The sequence below is a fragment of the Erythrolamprus reginae genome, chromosome 2 (assembly GCF_031021105.1).
Source record: "Erythrolamprus reginae isolate rEryReg1 chromosome 2, rEryReg1.hap1, whole genome shotgun sequence".
NCBI lineage: Eukaryota > Metazoa > Chordata > Lepidosauria > Squamata > Dipsadidae > Erythrolamprus > Erythrolamprus reginae.
In genome coordinates this window covers 138961379-138982072 of record NC_091951.1, presented here as the reverse complement: position 1 = coordinate 138982072, position 20694 = coordinate 138961379, and the positions used below count along the sequence as shown (strand labels likewise).

Below are 20694 nucleotides of genomic sequence, written 5' to 3'. Positions count from 1 at the left end.
TCAATTTTGCAATGTCCATTTTGTTGCGTCCTTCCAACCTAAGACTGAGTGCTTTCTATCGCTGCTTGTTTTGTTTCTCTGAATTCTCCCATCTCATTACTTTTAACTAATACTGCCATTTCCTTAGTAATTATCCATCTTATAATTAATATCCTATTAATATCCTCTTGCACTTTTTTGCCAAAAATTCTGCACTGCTGGGCATTCCCATAGCATATGCATAAACACTCCTTTATCTTGGCACCCATGCCAACAAATACCTTTAACATTCTGCTGAAAATGTGCAAGTTGAACGTGAAATGTGCAAGTTGAAATTTGGTGGTGGGGTATGAATGTTTGTCTGGTGGTGGGTACAATCACTGAGCACTTGTTATATGTTGTGTTTTTTTTTTCTATATTAAAAAATTAATAAAAATATTTTTTTTTTAATTGTACATTGGGAATGAATGAACAAGTGGTTTTTCAAATCTTTAGCTGGAGCAGATAGTAGAGATCCGAAGTGCAGTAGTGCCAACTGAACTGAAGGGTTAATTCTGCTAATTTACTCAGATCTCTTGGGTTGTCTAGGGACAGAAGCTCAGAAATCTGGATTAGCTTGCTTTTATTTTGCTTCATTTTGTTTCTCCTCTGTCGATCACTATACTATTATTATAAAGAAAGAAGCTGCACTTTTTACTAAGTTAAGTACTTCAAATTTGGGATAGAGTTGGCCTATACAAGTAGGGCATAACATCTGGGCATTTAAGCCTCATCTGTGATATTGATGAGAAGGCCTCCCAAATGGAGTTTCTGCCAAAGGAACCCTAGTCATGCATGCAGTGGATCTTGGAGCAGATGGTTTTGTATAAGGATACCCCCCAAAAGTATTCTGGTAGATGCTCTGCAGACATGTAGAACTACAACTCCCATCATTTGCAACCAGTAACTGGAAGGCACAAGCTCAAGAAAATGATGGAGAAAAAAAGTTTCAAATCCACTGTTCCTCTTGTTATAGGTATGAAACCTCCCACGGCATCCTAAAGTACCAAAGGATGCCAGGCTGGACCCCAAATCACCTTACTTTTCCTCCCCATCTCTGCTGAATGTCCAAATGGTATTCAGGCACCAAATGAGGCACCAAAGTGGCTCATTTGGTGCCTCAGCTTCAGAGTGGGGCCTTTGCATGCTTAGATCTCATCCACCCCGTGGGAACCCCTCTCCTCCTCTTTTTCTGGGTGGGGAACATGAAGGTGTGGCTAGAGCCACCACAGAAGTAATTCTCCCCCCCCCCCCAGGGCTTAAAGGATTTGTTGGGGTTGTGGATCTTGCTCCGGATTCCTGCATCCATCATATTTCAGAGGCTGATATACCCAAGGGCTACGATGGCTGGTGAAAATCCACGGTTTTAATGGTGTTGACAGATGTGTACATCCTCATGTAGGAAAGATAAACCAAACACCTCTATTTAATAACATGTGAGAATTCAGGTTTTGTTTAATGCAGGCAGCATTCCGGCAATTCCCATTATGGCTAGAACGTGTAGAGAAAAACACAAGAGAGAATAAATTTTTATTTATTTATTTATTGGATTTGTATGCCGCCCCTCTCCGCAGACTCGGGGCGGCTAACAACAGCAATAAAACAATATATAACAAAATCCAATACTAAAAACAGTTAAAAGCCCATTATATAAAAACCAATCATACATACAGACATACCATGCATAAAATTGTAAAGGCCTAGAGGGAAAGTATATCTCAGTGCCCCTCAGTTCTCTGGCGGCAGAGGTGGGTTTTAAGCAACATTCGAAAGGCAAGGAGGGTGGGGGAAATTCTAATCTCTGGGGGGAGTTGGTTCCAGAGGGCCGGGGCCACCACAGAGAAGGCTCTTCCTCTGGGTCCCGCCAAGTGACATTGTTTGGTTGACGGGACCCGGAGAAGACCCACTCTGTGGAACCTGACTGGTCGCTGGGATTCGTGCAGCAGAAGGCGGTCCTTGAGGTAATCTGGTCCGGTGCCATGAATGTCTTTTTTCCTCTCTATTGCCCGCCCAAATAAGGAGTGAAGGAAAAGTGACTATCTCCTTTTTATCTTTGTGAGAGTGGTGGGAAATTCTGTCTTCCCTTCCCATTCTAGTGATGTGTGTGGACACAAGTTCCCAAAGGTTCTTTTCCAAAAGGCAGCTGGATTTTCCTGGGGGGGGGGTATTCTTGTGGGTTTTTTTCTTTTAAAACATTTCCCTTCTCATCCTATAAGCTTCTTCAGTTTTTTGTCTTTTAGAAAAGCATCTTTGCAATAACCGTGACCTGTGACCTCCATAGATGTGTGGCCACAAGTTTTTTTTAAAAAAACAAACAAAATATAAAGGAATGTTGAAGACAACAGCAATGGAATGGATCTTATAAAAGTTGAAAAATGTTCAGGACTTGATTCTGAAAAAGCCGGAAGCCTTGTAGATTGCTAAAATTCTCTTCTTTGACCTGATCATTGATGACAAAGTATCACCAAAAGAGTGACTTCTTCTCAAGTTTTCTGGTCAATGCTTGGATTGCACCGTGATAAACTTAACTAACATCTTTGGGAATGGGGATTTCTGTTTGCCACCTCCACGTGCCAACAATTGTAATTCTTCTGGCTGGTGTTCAGTATGTGGAAGAGATAAGGAGCATTCCATCTGTTGAGATCCTATCAGCAGGTGTCTAGTAGGATTGGTTGAACTCACAGACTGATCATTGATTTTGCTTTGGGATTTTTAACAAGACTGGAAACTGGGGATGGGAGTTGCAATTAACTGCTCATGTAGGCCCTTTTTCCTTTGCTATCTGCTGTGAGATAGGCTAGCAGTGGATGAAATTTGAAGAAGTTATGGGGCGAGTCCTCATTCTGGTGAGGTTTTGGAAAAGTTCTCTCTCCCCAATACTTTGCTTTGGATTTGCTTCTGAATAAATGCTGTGGAAAGCAGAAGCAAGTCAATACAAATTGTTACTTTTTCATGCAGCGGTGTCTTTTTTCAGGGTTATGAGGCTTGTGTGCCCTGCAATTCTGGAATCACCTTCAAAGATGGGATGACAGAGCTGTGGATCAGCAGCTCTTTGAAGGGAATCACATTGGCTCATTTCCAGCAAAATGTGTTACAAAAGATGTCGCTTGAGAGTTGAAAATGGCCATTATTCTACTCTCCTGGCCTGTGTGACACCATTTTTATGCATTTATCCTTTTATTGCCATGTAGTCAGACTTGTAGAGCTTGACTTGGGCTAGGTTTTGGGTTTTTTCCTTGCCGGGGAGAGGGACCCAACATTTAACTGGGTCTCTCAGTTGGGGAGAAGCCTTTTACAGTGCATGTTATCTTGCATCAAATCTCTTAAAGTTTGTTAAAAAGAGCTTTGCCATGAAGAAAAAGGGAACTTGTTCTCAGGTTTTCCTTCAGGCTTAAGGTGTTCCTTTTCTGCTTTCTTCCTCCTTCCAATTAAATCTCTCCCAGCATTTATTAATTACCTGGTGAATTTATTTTTTGCTGCTGAAGTTCTTTTTGCTGTAGCGTTTAACATCTTAGGAAAGTCTGAATGTGTTATAAATGTACTTAGAGATTCAAATGTAACTCTTTCTTTATTTTTGCTTACTGAAGAGGAATCGGCTGCAACTTCAGGGCCAAATAATTTTGCAACAGCCCTCAAAGCAATATCAGAAGTTGTTTTTGAACTGTAATTTTTATTGTGATACAAGAGAGATGCTATGAAATTAATCCCCCCCTCCCCTCCTTGTCTTACTACTTTGTTCTGGCTCTAGTCCCATTTTAGAGTGTTGTCATTAGCATATAACTTAAAGTTCAAGTGCCTTCTTTTTTGGCTCAGAAAAGATTGCAAAGTTCTGGCTTCTAAGATCTAGTTGCTGCCAGGCACCCACTGAATCCACATGCTCTAGTGGATTAAAAGATAAAACCCAAATGCCTTTCTAATCCAACCAGGGCCCCCTGAAATCTATAAGCTGGGCAGGAATGAATAATATTCTCTGCTTATTTTTTGAGGAACCAGTAGCCCATTGCACATGGCCTCCAAATACTGGAGGTAATATATAACCCTCATGAATAATAATTATGAATTGCCCCATTTTTCATTAATTTATCAAATCTTGTGTTAGCGAGTGGTGTAGTAGTAGTTGCTTGGTAGTAGATGCTTGGAACAAACTTCCAGCAGACATGGTTGGTAAATCCACAGTAACTGAATTTAAACATGCCTGGGATAAACATATATCCATCCTAAGATAAAATACAGGAAATAGAATAAGGGCAGACTAGATGGACCATGAGGTCTTTTTCTGCCGTCAATCTTCTTTGTTTCTATGGTGTCTTCCTATGTAGCAGTCACCATTTAGTCTTTGACTCACAATCTTCTCTTGCACATTCTTGTAAATGATAGTTCCCACTATATAAATTGGGTCTTGCTTCTGTTAAAAGGCCCTGGGCAAAAGAAACAAGTCCAGTTCTATGACATCTGGGTTTAATCAGTGGGTAAGGAATGTTCTGCTATCAAACAGTTTGGTTCCAAGACTTAGCATCCAACTGGATGTTTTGTGGGCTTTTAATCAACAGAGATCTTCCTTGGTACCACCCTCTTATTCCCAGTGAACCTGTCTTGATAGGATTTATATTGCTTAAATTCCCAGATTCCCTGGCTGGGGCTGTGGTCTGAAACAGAGATAATAGTGAAGAAATATGTACTGGATTTCATTGTGCAGATCTATGATCCTCAGAGAGAGCAGATGTATAAAAGTTGTTTTGAGAAAATATTTACACAATACTCATCTGGCTGGTTTCACATATGTAAAGTTTAAACCTTTGCTATATGCCATGGATAAGAAACACATATCCTGCCCTATTATTTCCTTCCTCTTCTTCTTACCACAATTCTCTTTTTCCCATCATCCTTTTCTTCCTCACTTTTCCCAACATCTTTCTCTCTTTTCTTGGCATTTTCTCACTCCCCAAATTATTCAAGGGTTAACACACCCATATTTTCTGTTTCCTTTTTCACTACATAATACATCAATATTCGGTTTGCACAAGCAGAATCTGTGCAGATTTTATGGTAACTATAATTGCTAACAATTGAAGAATGAGGAATCTTCCTCATTCCCTGCAGAAACACCTTTATTCTCCTTCCAGAAAACTTTCCTAATTAACCCTAGAACTCTGGAAGGTGAAATGGTGCATGTATGTATGTATGTATGTGTATGTATGTATGTATGTATGTATGTATGTATGTATGTATTTGTTCAGTCTCTTAGGGAGAGGTTACTCATTTGATCATTGGTTTGCATCCTAGGACTTGGGTTATTGGATAAAGTCACACCAGCTACAAATATAGATTGATTTCACCCATGCTCTTTGAACAAAACTCTTCAAAGATGCAGACAATCAGGAGAATAAAATAATAAAATGCTTCCCACTTTTAAGACTATTCTGTTTCTAATTTTCTAATTTCCTTGGAAAATTAGACTAGCAGAGGGAAGAACAAAGCCTAGTCTTTCCCTATATGCAGGGGCGGGGGTGAATGTAGTGGGGTAGCAAAAATAGAGCTCCACCCCAGAGAACCCAATTTGCACTGAAAGATGTTAAAAGAAAATGCAGGGCATCCTGCATAAGCCACGCCCACACTATGGTAGTAAAATTTTGGTAACCCTTCACTGCCTATATGCAGAAAGCTTTTTTTTTTTTGGTGGGAATCAAAAGATTTGGTATGAGCAAGAAAAGCTTTGTTACCTTATTCTGTTGCTACATTAAGCTAATCCATCATATGACCATGGGGTGAACCAGGATCCTGCTATTTTCTTCTTGTTATCATATTGTAACTGTAGGAACTTCTCCAGTATGTGTTAGATGTAGACGTTGCCATAGATATGGATTCATTATCTGCCTCTCCTAAAAGTAAATGCAGTTGAGTCTCTAGCTTTCCTTTTTAAGTCAACATTGAAGGGTGGCTGAGAAATTAGCTCAGATCAAATTTTAATTTAAGCTTACCTAATTTGCACTTTCTGAATCTCTGTGAATTAGAAATGTAATTACTGTATAGTTATAATTGTCTTATTTTAAATTTCACAATATAATTCAAATTTTAAATTCATGCCCATTTTTTAAAAAAATTGCCAAGTCGATGCAGTAAAGGGGAACAAATAAACTTAAACTGAAGCAAAAAGAAGTTGAACAAGAATCACTGTAACCAACTAAATTCCTTAAGTAAATGCTTTATTTTGACATTTCCATTTATTGATGCTATGCTACTAGGTTTACAGGCAGCAAATTTGTTTTTTTCCCTTTACATTGTGTAGCTATTGTAGTTGTTGTTTTAATGACAGCTGTAATATTGGAGAACTATTGAACTCTTTATTCTGGAGTGGCAGGGAGCAGCAAAATAAAAAGCTGGGATTTATCCCACCAATGATTACCATCCTTTCATTCCCCCCCCCCCTTAGTAGAATGCCTTTGGCATTTGGGTTACAGTAGTCCCTCACCTATCGCTAGTGTTACGTTCCAGACCTGGCTGCGATAGGTGAAATCCGCGATGGGGAATTTATCGACTGATAGTACTTATTTAAGTATTTATATTGTAATTGTTTGGTAAGTTTTCATTGTTTTAAGTGTTTATAAACCCTTCCCACACAGTATTTATTTTAGATACAGTATTTAAATACAGTATTTACAATTTTAGATATATTTTTTTTAAAAAAACCCTGCCGATCGAGTTCGGTGGGCTGTTTAAATCTGCCGATCGACTTCCTCAGAAACCCGCGATGAAGTGAAGCCGCAGTAGGTATAGCGAGGGACTACTGTATTTGGTTATTATGTTCTCAGTGAGGCTTTGAAGAGTTGTTACTTCTGGATCAGCAGTTCTTGGCTCTGCTGTTTTGTTGAGCAGTTTTGAGAGACTTTGTATTCAAGATTCTGGATGATTGGCATATCTAGTTTTTTTTCTTCATAGTATTAAAATCTTAAAATGGCCAAACTAGCTGTAGGTAGAGGTGGAATTAATGTGGAAATTAACGTCTTCAAATCAAACACAAAGTATTGTGTTGTTGCCATACTTTTGCCAAGATTTGGTCCTTTGCAGTTTGTGCCTGACATGTTAGTCCTTTAAGTTTCTTATGTTGGAATTAATTTTTAATTACAGAAAATTATATTCAGATAGTTTTGGGTGACTTGCTTAAACCACATGAATTCGAGATGAATAATTGGACAAAATATTATTTTTCAAGTATATTGGACATACCAGGTAGTTCGAAGGTGGTATTCGGCCATTTCTGACCACTTCTAGTGAACCTGTAGTGGAAATTTTTGTCTGGGGATTTCGGAGAACTGGCAAATACCACCTCTGACTGGCCCCACCCAAATCTATTTGCTTCATCCTGAGCCCAAGCTGATTGGCTGGATCTTCTTTTGTTACCCTGCACAGGAGAACAGAGTTGTGGGTTAATGGGGTAGGAAGGGAATGGGGATTTTGAGGTATCCTTCCCTTGCCATGCGCACCAAGCCACACCCACCAAACCATGCCACGCCTGCAGCAGGTAGTAAAAACATTTTGAATTCCACCATTGAGGTATTGTACTGTACGGGTTTTCAATCTTGATTGTTGGAAGTACAGTATGTTGGGAGAATGAGAGAGCCTGGTTTTAGATTTGCTGTATGTTGACACCCTTTTCATTTAACATTTTTATTGTTCTAAATAGGATATTTTGAAAAAGAAATAAGAGTCAGAAATGTGAATGCATTGTTGAATTATGGTCTGAAAATTTATCTATAACCTATTGAATGATAAGTACTTGAGTCTACGGAGAGGGGCGGCATACAAATTTAATAAATAAATAAATAAATAAATAAGGCTATTCCTGCTCCAGATTTACATTCAATTGAGATACAGAAGACCCATTTGCTGGCTGGGGAATTCTGGGAGTCAAAGTCCAAATACAGTAATACCTCGTCTTACGAACTTAATTGGTTCCGGAAGTAGGTTCATAAGGCGAAAGGTTCATAAGACGAAACATTGTTTCCCATAGGAAACAAAGTAAAAGCGATTAATGTGTGCAAAGGGGGAAAAAATCGCAAAATGGTGCTCTGCTGGGCGCCGCCGCCCGGCTGTCACCTTTTAAAACTTTTCGGGTTTGGGTTCCAGAGGCCGCTGAGAAGTGCCCGGCTGTTTCAGCAGCAGCATTTTCGGCCGATCTGGAGGCTGGAAAGGAGGTGGGGAATCCCAATTGGGAATTCCATGGGCGGAACTTTGACGTCACAAAGACGTCCTTCCTGGAGGCCACGTTTCGGTTTCGGGAGAATGCCGAGAAGCCCCCCGGCTATTTTAAAAGGTGACAGCCGGGCGGCGGCGGCCAGAGGAGCGCCATTTTGCGATTTGTGGTGGGTTCGTAAGCCGAAAAAAGTTCATAAGAAGAGGCAAAAAATTTCTGAACCCCAGGTTCGTATCACGAGGGGTTCGTATCACGAGGTACCACTGTATCTTCAAGTTGCCAAGGTTGGGAAACACTGCTCTGGAGCAGCGTTTCCCAACCGGTGTGCCGCGAGACATGGCCAGGTGTGCTGCCAAGCTTCAGCTGGGTGGGGCGCTGCCGGTACTTCCGTCCTGGGGCTCCCGCTCGCAGCTGTCCCCCGCCTCCTGCTCGATGCCGCGGTTTTCGGCGCTCTCCTGCTGGGCCCCAAAGAAGGAAGGCAGGAAGAAGGAGAGCTCCATTCCTTGCACCTTTTTCCCGCCTTCCTTCTTTGGGGCCCAGCAGGAGAGCGCCGAAAACCGCGGCATCGAGCAGGAGGCGGGGGACAGCTGCGAGCGGAAGCCCCAGGACGGAAGTACCGGCAGCGCCCCGCCCAGCTAGAGCTTCTCTGGCGTCGACGGCAAGTGTCCGATGGGAGCGGGGGGGGGGGGGGGCGGCCGCAGGCAGTCGCGGGGAGATGGCGGCGGCAAGAGGGATCGCTCTCTCTCTCAGCTGACTGCAAGCGGGAGCCCTGACGGTGGCAGTTGGACGTGCTGCTGGACGTCGTACATGCTGACGCTGTGTGCCTGGCATATACGGTGTCCAGCACCACGTCCAGCTGCCGCCGTCAGGGCTCCCGCTTGCAGTCAGCTGAGAGAGAGAGAGAAAGAAAGAGAGACATATAAGAGAGGCAGAGAGAGAGAGAGAAAGAGACATAGCAAGAGAGGCAGAGAAAGAGAGACAGAGCAAGAAAGAGAGACAGCAAGAGAGGCAGAGAAAGAGAGATAGAGAAAGAGAGACATAGCAAGAGAGGCAGAGAGAGAGAAAAAGAAAGAGAGACATAGCAAGAGAAAAAGAGAGACTTAGCAAGAGAGGCACAGAGAGAGAGAGAAAGAGAAAGAAAGAGAGACATAGCAAGAGAGACAGAGAGAGAGAAAGAGAGAGAAAGAAAGAGAGATAGCAAGAGAGGCAAAGAGAAAGAAAGTGACATATAGCAAGACAGTGAAAGAGAGAGAGAGAGCAAGAGAGAGAGAAAAAAGCAAGAAAGAGATAGCAAGAGAGACAGAGAGAGAGAGAACCAGGGAGAGAGAAAGACAGAGGAAGGGAAGGAGGGAGAGAGAAAGAGAGCAAAAAAGAGAGGAAGAAAGAAAGAAAGAGGGATGGAGAGAGAGAAAGAAGGGAAGGAAGGAAAAGAGAGAAAGAGGGAGAAATAGAGCGAAAGGGAGGAAGAGAGAGGGGTTTTTTGTCCAAACTTTTCTTTAGCCTGCCGCCCCCCCCCCCCCTTTCAGTGTTCCCCAGGATTTTGAAAATATGAATAATGTGCCGCGGCTCAAAAAAGTTTGGGAAACACTGCTCTGGAGGACCATGCCAGATATATGTGTAGGTGATTTCCATTTGTGGGGCACGGATGCTGTAGTTTTTCTGATAACATTTTCCTCTTATTTTTCTCTCTGCTTGACTTGTAGGGGGCACACCTGGCATTAATTGATTCTCTGATGACAGCATTTGCATTGGAAGCCACCAGCTCGTTAAGTGTTGCATTGGGCATTGAGCCAGCAGCCGGCTCCTGGGACCAGAAACTGCTACACTGGATAGATATGGTATTAAATGTTCCTTCGTTTACATTGTCTCTTATCTGCATCCAAGCAGCTTACGCATGGAAATATTCCGTTTGCTGCACACACTAATCTATGGGGCAGAGACCAGATAGAACAAATGTAAGATGTGTCTCCTTAGCCCAAGTACGTGCTACTGATGACATGTAAAATTCAATGCTAGGTTAAGTATGGTTAGATTACTTAGGTCAACTTCCCCATCTGATCCTGATTTGTGAGATTAGAATTTTTATCCCCCACCCCCATTCCTGCTTTCTTCTGCCCAGCCTGGAAGTCAAAGAAAGCTCAGATTGTGAAGGTTAAGAACAAGGAATAATGGCAGAAGACTGCACTTCCATCTCAAGAGAATAGGAAAGGAAAAATATATAAATAATAAAGCTATCATCCTCGATTTACAAGCACAATTAAGCTCAAAATTTCTGTTGTGAAGTGAAACATTAGTTTTAAGTGAATTTTACCCAGTGATGGGCTTCTACGGGAATGGTCAGGAACGCAGTTCCAGTAGCAAAATTTGGAGCTCCACCCCTGAGCACCCAATTTGCACTGAAAGATGTTGAAACAAAATGGATAAGCCATACCCACAGTGTGGTAGTAAAAAATTTGGTAGCCCATCACTGATTTTACCCCTTTTTAGTTATTTATCATACTTATTAATCATACTTTTATGATTCTTATGACCACAATTGTGAATCCCTGGGATTTGATAAATTATGCTGGTTAGGCCAGTCGCTAAGTGAACCTCGCTTCCCCATTGACTTTGCTTCTCAGAAGGTTGTTGCAAAAGGCAATCACATGAACCTGAGACACAGAAACGGTCATAAATATGAATCAGTTGCCGAGCATCTGAATTTGGACCACATGATTGTGGGGATGCTGCAAAGGCCGTAACTAGCTCACAACAGTCATAAGTCGCAATTTTCATCTCCATCATAACTTTGAACAGTCACTAAACAAACTGCCATAAGCCGAGGACCGCCTGTACAAAATTACTCTTAGAATATCCTTGTGAGAAAGATGATGATGATGATGATGAAAAATAAAATGTGAATGAACTAAAATCAGCACAATCCACCAAGGCTCATGGCTTAAAACAGTGATGGAGAGCCTGTGGCATGGGTGCCACAGGTGGCACGCAAAGCCATATCTGCTGGCACGTGAGCTGTTGCCCTAGCTCAGTTCCAATGTGCATGTGTGTGCCGGCCAGCTGACTTTTGGCTCAGACAGAGGCTCTGGGACGGCATTTTTGGCTCCAGGGGGATGAGGGAGGGCGTTTTTAACCTCTCCTAGCTCCAGGGAAGCTTTGGAGCCTGAGGAGGGTGAAACATGAGCCTATTGGGCCTACCAGAAATTGGGAAACAGGCCATGTCCGACTCCAGAGGGCCTCTGGGGGATGAGAAAAGCTGTTTTCACCCTCCCCAGGCATTGAATTATGGGTATGGGCACTTGCGCATGTGCGATAGCGCACGCCCTCGCTCTTTCAGCACCCAGGGAGAAAAGGGTTTGCCATCACTGGCTTAAGCCCCGAGTCTGCGGAGAGGGGTGGCATACATACTATTATTATTGTTGTTTTGTTGTTATTGTTATTATTATTATTGCTGTTGTTATTATTGTTGTTATTGTTATTATTGTTGTTGTTGTTGTTGTTATTATTATTATTATTATTATTATTATTATTATTATTATTATTGAGAAAAGGGGATCAATGAGAGGGAAGGAAGCCGCACCTGGCTTGTCGTTTGTGTTGCATGTTTGCAAATGATTCCTTGTTGCCGCCCTGCAGATCATTCACAAGATACAACAGACTGCGGAACAGGAATCCTCTCAGCGTTCAGCTCCTGGAACTGACGGCCAGACTCCTGCATCCTGTAGTGGTCCCAAGGTGTGGGTGCTTTGCTGCATTGTTTGCCCTCCTGAGAGAAGCAAGGGAGGGGCAGGGCGAGGGGCCTTCAGGCTCTGGTTTAACTTGGGGTGGCAGCAATAAGGGGCACTGCTGCAAGTTCATCATCGAAAGAGCTTTTCCTCACACTGGCTTTGTTATGTTTACAAGCTTGTCCCTTCACCATTGCCTCAGAGGATAAGAGTTTGCTTCCTTCCACCTTCCCTCCTCTTGGGAGGGCAGGTCTCTTTCTCTCGCCCACCCACTCGCCACTCTGATTGGGGCTAACTTCCTGTCTTGCCCTGTGGGTGGCCCGCTTGACTGCCAGCAAATGCTGACCATTTATTCCTCTCACTCACCCCTCCCAAGCTGTTCAGTGGGGCTGGCTGGACTGAACCATTGAGCCATGGGGGGAGTAAATGAGGGGAAATCCTGTTTCCATTCCTGGTGGGCTCAGTGTCACCCCCCACCCACCCACCCACCCCCGTCCCAGCTCAACGGCCTCTTTGGTTGCCTGTGCTGAATACAGTCAAGATGTAGTATGTGACCGAGCTGTCTTTTTCTGCATCTCTCTCCTCTTCTCCCTCTGGTCTTTCTCCTTCCTCTGCTTCAGTGTCCCACCAGGTGGTACTGGAAACTGGTTCCTGTAAGTGGGTGGCTTTATTTATTATCTCCCTGCTGCCTTGGCTCCTGCGCTGCATGCCAGGGGGGCCCAGAGCAAAGGATGCTGGGGGTTTAGGACCCTGGGACAGAGGTCCCTGCGTAGTTCCATATCTAGAGCTTCCCTTGGAGGAGATTTTGGGCGACTTGGCCGGTCTGTTTCAACAGGCACCCATCTCCTAAACAGAGACGTTGATGGGGGTAGAGGGGACGCCTGTCGGTAGGGAGTCATAGAGTTCCCACAGGAGACTCCAGCTGCTGGGATGCTGGTATATCCCGGCATCCTTTGTTCTCTCACCCTCCTTCTTCCATTCACAACCTGTACCTGCTTTGGTCTCTCTTAGCTCCCTGTGTCCTCCTCTGCAGGCCCTGGAGGAACAGGTTATCCAGGGCTGCATATCGTATAGGTGGATCCATACGTGCCTTCATTTTCCTGCCTTGGTCACACAGCCTTCTTGGGGTTACAGGCGTTTGCGTGGGCAGTCTAACGCAGGGCTCTCCAACCTTGGGAACTTTAAGCCTGGCGGACTTCAACTCCCAGAGAATTCTGGGAGTTGAAGTCCACCAGGCTTAAAGTTCCCAAGGTTGGAGAGCCCTGGTCTAACGCACTGGTTTCAGAGATCAACAGAAAGCCCACTTGTTATTGATGGGGAGGGGTTAAGAGACAGCCAGAGCAGGGCAGTTCATGCTTAGAGCTGCCAGTAGGAACTGCATGCTAGTTAACCTGGCATGTCTTTAACCTTTCCCACCCACCCTTTGTGTTGCCGTCTGCCCCCCCCCTCCCCTTTGCTTGCTCTCCTGCTGTACGTGGTGCAGCTCAATAAAGGCTTAAAGCAGTCTTTTTTTTCCTAATTAGTAAACTTTGAAGTTGTATGGACTTCAATTCCCAGAATTCCCCAACCTTCAATTCTGTGGGGGTTTGAAGTCCACCCACTTTAAAGTTGCTAAGTTTGAAAAACAATATGGAGGACTGACTGCCCAGGTGTGTTGAGATCCAGAGTGTTGGTATTTAGGAGGTGGGGTCATCCAGGGACCTAGGGGGTTCTCAAGGTTTCAGATGCATGCCGGGAAGCGTTCCTCTAGTTCAGGCTTAAGTTAAGTACTGGTGGCCCCCTCCCCACATCAAGAACCCCCCCTCCCTCCCCAGCCTTGCAAGGCAGCAACCCTCCCCTTCTTCTCCCTCCTGGTGGGTGCATTGATCAGGCTCTCTTTTTTCTTTGCTGTTGCATCCAGCATGCCATCGCTTTTTGTTTGAAGGAGTCGGGGAATAAACCTCCTGTGGTAATGTATCCATCGGCGTGCTCACCTGCCTGCCCACCTGCACCACTGTGCCGTCCTCTTGGGTTGCTGTTCTTGAACTTCTGGCTGTTCCTGCTGCAATGGGCCTGCCCCCTTTCCCCCCATGCCGCCCCCAGCCTAGCATTCCCCCCCCCCCAGCTGTTTTTAATCTATGGCCAGGCCAACCCACAGCTTCCTTTGTTGGCTGCAAACTTCCATGGCACCATGGCTGTTGGCCTTATGTCCTTATTGGGACTGAGGACTGTAATGACTTTGCATCTCTTTAGGAATTTAGAAACTTGGGAATTTGGGGGGATACATTTTCATTGTGAGATGCCTTGTTATTCAAGACTATTTCTGCATTCTCTCCAGAATTATAAGATACAATCAAATTTTAGGAGGATCACCTACACCTACAGGTGTATATTTTCATCAGTTTAATCTCTGCATACTCTAGCTCTCCCATCCCACCCCTGCACTACGACCCCTGTTTATCCTTGGTAGTCAGATGAGATGCCTCTAGTTTCTCCCCATCTTCTTTCCTGGGGGAGATATCTAGAAAACAGGCTAGAAGAAGGGTTTCCATTCTGAATTCTTTTGATTCTGCGGCTTACGGAGAGCAGGAGGTGGTTCTCGAAAGCTTGCTGAGTCTGGCCCATTTTTAGATGCCACCCAGGAATTCCTGTTGATCCTCCCTCCAGCTCATTTCAGCAGGAATGGAGGTGTCCCATTTGCTTCCTTTTATTTCTCCTCCACTTTGCTGAGTATCTATGTCTGCCTGTCTGTGTCCCTTCCTCCCTCCTTCTTTCCTCCCCCTGCTTGCCATGTGCACTCTTGATGTGTGGCCTGCCCTGCTCTGTGTGTGTCTCTGCTGGGAGTGTTGCCTTTGTTGTCTCGTGTGCTGTGTCCTGGGGTTGAGGACAAGCATATACAGAGTGGTAAAGGATAGTTTATAGTTTTCTAAACGGTGGGGTGGGGATGACGGAGGAACTGAGACCGCTGAATCCTCTACCTTTATCTCCAAAGCCACTCTTTCCAGTTGGACTTTGGGGTGTTACAGTCCAACCTGTCCCAGCCTAGAAGTCACTCCGATGGTTAGCCATGCTAGCTGGAAATTGGGGGAGTTTTAGTGTTATGCAGACAGGGCTTGCAAAAGGCTGATCTAGCCTGTGGGGCAAAGCCTGGGATCTGGGCTACTTTGGACTACATAGTCAGAGTACTGTTGTTCTTTAGAAGTCTTCCTGAAACGACCTTCCTTTTCACCCCCCTAGTAATGGCTGAGGCTGCCTCCTGCTTTCTGTCTCTGTTGCCTTTCGAGGGGCTCCTGCAAAGTTCTTGCTTGCCCGTCCCTCCCTGCTTTTATATCATGCCTCCTTCCCTGCATGCAGTTTGCTCTTGGCATCCAGAGGAGGGGAATCCCGTATTTGGGGAGGTGGAAGGGGGCTTGATTTCTTCTGGCCCTTTACCCACTGGGAGCTCCCCCTGGTAGCGCTTGTGAAGGCTGCTGCATGAGCCCAGAGGAGCTTCGGACACCGGGCATGGAGACGGGAAGGCATTGCTCCAGGTCCTCTGGCACGTGGAGCTAAACCCCACCATATCATGGCTTTGAATTCTCCTTGCATTGTTTTTGTTTTTGGTCCTGCTCAGATCCGCTATCGGAAGGACAAAGCATTGCCCAAACAGACCCCGTGTTTCCCTGCCATCACAGGAATAAAGGACCTGGCCAGCGGAGGGGCCATTGCTGCCACAATCCACCACTATTGCCCGCAGCTCATACGGCTTGAAGGTGAGCGGCTGAGTGGAAGGGTGGGGGAGCCCTTCAGAGTCACTCTTTCCTTTGGATACTGACTTCCTTGTCTGCTCCCTGCTAGATGTGTGCCTGAAGGAGACAATGTCGGTGGCAGACAGCTTGTACAACCTGCAGCTTATCCAGGGCTTTTCTTCAGATTATTTGGGTGGTTCCTGTTTCCTCTCACTGGAGGACCTGCTCTACATGCCACCACTGCTAAGGGTGAGTCCTGGGACTGGTTGGAGAACAGCAGGCTGCTTGAGAGGCAAAAGGAGGTAGGAAGGAGCCTGCCTAATTCAGTGATGGCAAACCTATGGCACAAGTGGCGCGGAGCCATATCTGCTGGCACGGGAGCTGTTGCCCTAGCTCAGCTCCAATGTGCATGTGTGTGCCGGCCAGCTGATTTTTGGCTCACATAGACTCTGGGAGAGCATTTTTTTGACTTCCAGAGAGCCTCCAGGGGGATGGGGGAGGCGTTTTTACCCTCCCCCAGTTCCAGGGAAGCCTTTGGAGCCTGGGGAGGATGAAACATGAACCTACTGGGCCAACCAGAAGTTGAGAAACAGGCTGTTTCAAGCCTCCAGAGGACCTCCGGGAGGAAAGAAGCTGTTTTTGCCCTCCCCAGGTATTGAATTAGGGTGTGGGCACTTATGCATGCACGATAACATGCACACATGCTCTTTCGGCACCCAAGGAAAAAAAAATTCACCATCACTGGTCTAATTGAAGGAAGAGGAGCAAATAGTTGCCCTGGCACAGTGGGGGGAGCCTAGCTTCACAACCAGAAAAGTTCATCCTGTGGAGCAAGTAGGGATTATTGTTTTGTACCAGACTCAGCCTGCCTTCCCCTAATAAGTCTTGGCTGATGTCTCAAGCCACATTAACCAAAAGCTGATTGTGCAGAAACAACGAGGCCCTTTTAAGATAGAGGTTGGAGTGGCGCTAGAAGGGGGGGGAAAGAGAGATTTTGGGTGCGTAGATAGAATTGTTACCCCGTTCAGCTTGCTGCCTTCTGAGAAGGGCTGTGCTGCTATAGGGCAGAGACTCCAGGGCTTCCTTCCTGCTCAGATTCCAGCCAAGAGAGAGAAAAGTCATCCTTGACTCACTTCCTGCTTTACTTCCCCAGGTCAATGTCGGAGTATTCCTGGCTGAATTGTTTCTGTGCTTTGAGGTCGTAAAGCCAGATTTTGTCTGTCCAAAGGAACTGCCAAGAGTTCCAGGTAAGAAGGTAGTATGTCCATTGACCACCATTCCTGGACCTTATAAATATATACATATAAATGTAGATATAGAGATATAGAGATCTAGATATATAGATATATAGTTTTCGTAGATTTTCACTGGTACTGTTTAGGTCTTGCAATATTCGGGTTTCTTCTTGTGTAAGGTTCAGAGAATCCTGGTGACATTGTATAATATGCCAAGACCTACATAGATATATAGATATATAAATACATACATACATAGGTACATAGATACTTATACAGATATATAGATACATATCTTCATAAGAGAGCCATTTGTCTCTTCACAACTACCAAGCCTTTCCTGTCTTGTAATGTAGAAGCTGCTGTCATGCAGGTCAGGTTAGGCAAAATGAGATAGTAGGCGGGCATATTAAATAAATGTGTCTCTGAATATGTGGAAGTGGATATTGAAGGAATAAAAAGGTAAAAGCCATTGGAAGATGAAGGAGGATGTGCAGACATCTCCACTGTAACCAGCTTAATTTTCAGTTACATATTTTCACATTTCTTGCAGCTCTACAACTGCTGCTGCTGCTGCTTTTAAAAACAAAATATTCAGGCTCTCAAGTTTTAAGGGGAGGTAGGGGCAGGGAATCAATCATAGATTGTATATTTTTTCTCAGTGTTCTAAACCTGAAAATAATCTGTTAGGCTGTTTTCTAACAGGAAGGCCAAAGCATAGCATAACTAGCATAGCATAGCATAGCATAGCATAGCATAGCATAGCATAGCATATGATTGTTTTTTATAAGGGTTTTTAAAAATTATTTTTAATATTGGATTTGTATATGTATTGCTTTTTGTGAACCACTCTGAGTCCTCGGAGAGGGGCGGCATACAAATCTAATATATTATTATTATTATTATTATTATTATTATTATTGTTTATTATTATTATTATTATTATTATTATTATTATTATTATTATTATTATTGCTGCTGCTGCTGCTGCTGCTGCTGCTACTACTACTACTACTACTACTACTACTACTGCTATCCCAAACATCCCAGAACAGTTTCATCTAATTTATTAAATGAAAAGAATTAGCATTTTTCCTTCATTGTAGTTCATGTCCATTGTATCTGTGGGATTATAGATTATTCTATCTTTTGCTCAGACGTTTGCATTGATGACTTCATCCTTGTTATCCATCCAGGTTCTTCCATTTTTTTGGAACTTGGGGGCAAGAGATTTGGAGTTCGTATATCGCAAATACTTCTGTCTCCCTTTTTCATGAACATGGGATTTTTATCACATTTATTTGATATTCCTCCTGATCAATCCCTGTCTAACCAGAGCAATGCATAGTATATAGCCAACCAGTGTAAAGGGTACACAGCTTTAATTTGACATTTGATAGGGGATTATCACTGTTGCTCCTTTTGCCAAATCCACATTCCAGCTAGAGAAACAGCAAAAGTTTACTGTGATCTGGCACAGCTCCATTCTGGAACAATGGCCTCCTTTCTGAGCTGAGATCAGAGGAGGCTTCTTTCCTGCATCTGGGTACAGGTGGCGGATGCTTTCCTCCCTCTTCTGACCTTCTACCAGTGCAATTGTCGGGTTGAATTCTTTGCTTTTTCCCCTTCCCTGCTCTTGTGGTAAAACCTCTGATTTCTTTCAGATTCCCCTGGACAGAATGATGCCTCCACACCCAATAGTGGGAAGAACAGGTGAGAGTGAGTCCTTGATATTTCCACCTGCAGCTACCTGTGTCCTGTCTCCCCTGTTTTGGGAGGAGGGAGTGGCTAGGATTCTCTGTATCAGGAAGAAAGATTGAGGATTTCTAAAGACACAGAGAATGGATTGTATCCCAGGAGTAGATCCTTTCCTGCAAAGTAGTTGTATGTCTAATTATTTAACAAAGGAACTTAAAGAACTGTTCTTCCTTGCCATCATCTGCTAAGGGTCTGCCAAGGGCTCTTATATATATGTGTGTGTGTGTGTGTGTGTGTGTGTGTGTGTGTGGTGTGTGTGTAACATATTTTTGCTGATAAGTGAAAAGGAGGGATATATATATATATAGACCTTACCTTGGTGAGGGTTGATTCAGCCATTTCGAATGACATTATATAGAAGGGTAGAGAGCAGACAAAGTGTGTCTCCAGACACACACACACACACACACACACACACACACACACACAAAGAGTGGTTGTTGCTCTCACACCAGTCCTAATCCAAATGCTGTATGAGACTCTGGGAACATGCATTGCACATTACAAATGGTGCTTGTGAGTTCCTGAGGTTTTAAATGAGAAGGGCTAAAATGACTCGATTTCCAAATCTTGCCAGATTTTGGCCCTTTCATTTTTGTTTATTTTACTACTGTGCCAAGGACTCTATGCACTATTGGTTCCTGGCTCACCTGTTGAAATCTTTAATAAAGAGGATCCTTGTTTTGTAATCTGTCCAAGTAACCTTTTGATTTGTGGCTATTTCAGAGCCTGATTTGTCACTTCAGAAGTGGCACTAATCCAGTGTTCCAAAACTTGACTTTCCTGTTGATAGTTTGATGGTTCCCCCCAGGCCTTTTTACATGCTAGAACTCTCTTTAGGTAAACTTGGATCTAGAAGGAGTTATTCCTGCTCTAAGGGTGGGGAGAACTCTCTCTCTGTGTTATTGTGTCTTGATGCCTCCTCATGTTTCAAGCTGTAGAACCTGCCTTTGCTCCAGGGGGAAAAACTTGAGTCTGGGCTGCTCTGAAGTAAGAGTAAAGTGCTACTTGTTCTCACAAGATCTAACTCTTAATCAAGGGAGCCTCCTTGATATGCCTGGGTTGAGTTGCATGCTTGGAGGAAAGATTCTTGGCCAACGCTGCAATTCCCAAATTGCTTCAGGCTGATAAAATTTTTTTTTGAAGGACAGAGAAAACCCTTTGATCTTATTTAGATCTCTGGCACTGCCCTCCCCTCATTTGCAAGTTATGGGAATGCCTGTAGGCAGCAAATTAGAATAACTTGTTTCTGCAAGTCACAGAATACACATTTACTTTACCAAATGAATGAACTGATTGACTCTTCATCTTATATAGACATGTCATATTTATAGTAATAGCATAGTAATTTTAGGATTGTATAATCCCTTCTTGAGTATTTTCATCCTCCTGCTTTCTCACCTTCTCCCATCACAGGTGTTTAAGTACCTCTAAGTATCGAGTTGCTGTCCACAATTTGCTGTTTCTCTTTAGTTACTATACATACATACATATGTACGTACGTACGTACATATATAGTTACATATTTTTGCTGATAAGTGAAAAGGAAGGGAGCCTGTTATAGATCTATTTCAACCTTGTTAGGTATCATCAAACAGACATACCCTTTACTGGGATTTGAACTTGTAGCCTAACTCTTCCCTGGTAAAAGGCTGATTCGGAGATGAGCTTGTGGCTTAGAGGTTAATATACTGGCTGGTAGTCCTATAATACTCAGGCTATCGTTCTGTCTTCCTGTGTGTAACATCCAGAAACATTATCCCTCTTTTGATCCAATCTTTGCTTCTTGTTCTTGTTTTGTAGTAGTTCCCCTGTGTTCAGCTTGCGCCACCCACTGCTACCTGGAGGACAGGCACAGTCACCACTCTGTGGCTCCTTAGGTAAGATCTGGCTCCTTCTGTCCTTTGTCTTGCGATTCCAAGTAACTTTCATGTAGACATAGAAAAAGACAAGTTTTGTTGAAAGTATATGGTGTTAAGCCAGGCGTGTGCGGCTTTTGAAAATCTTAAAAGGTTATCTTGATCTTGGCTTCCAGCATTTCCCAATGATCAGGTTGGTTTTGA

At 43.9% G+C, this 20694-nt stretch overlaps 1 protein-coding gene across 3 annotated transcripts in view; it reads left to right on the top strand.

Annotated features, from left to right (window-relative positions):
* CAMSAP3 (calmodulin regulated spectrin associated protein family member 3) overlaps nt 1–20694 on the top strand; it is a 50167-nt gene that overhangs the window by 14475 nt on the left and 14998 nt on the right. For 2 of the 3 annotated variants that reach the window (XM_070739630.1, XM_070739629.1), the window contains exons 3-10: nt 9913–10047; nt 11843–11941; nt 13832–13879; nt 15524–15662; nt 15748–15887; nt 16792–16885; nt 18538–18586; nt 20435–20511. In XM_070739630.1, the coding sequence (XP_070595731.1) occupies nt 9913–10047; nt 11843–11941; nt 13832–13879; nt 15524–15662; nt 15748–15887; nt 16792–16885; nt 18538–18586; nt 20435–20511 (781 nt within the window). The remainder of the gene's footprint in view (nt 1–9912; nt 10048–11842; nt 11942–13831; nt 13880–15523; nt 15663–15747; nt 15888–16791; nt 16886–18537; nt 18587–20434; nt 20512–20694) is intronic. The other variant, XM_070739628.1, reaches the window with a different exon arrangement.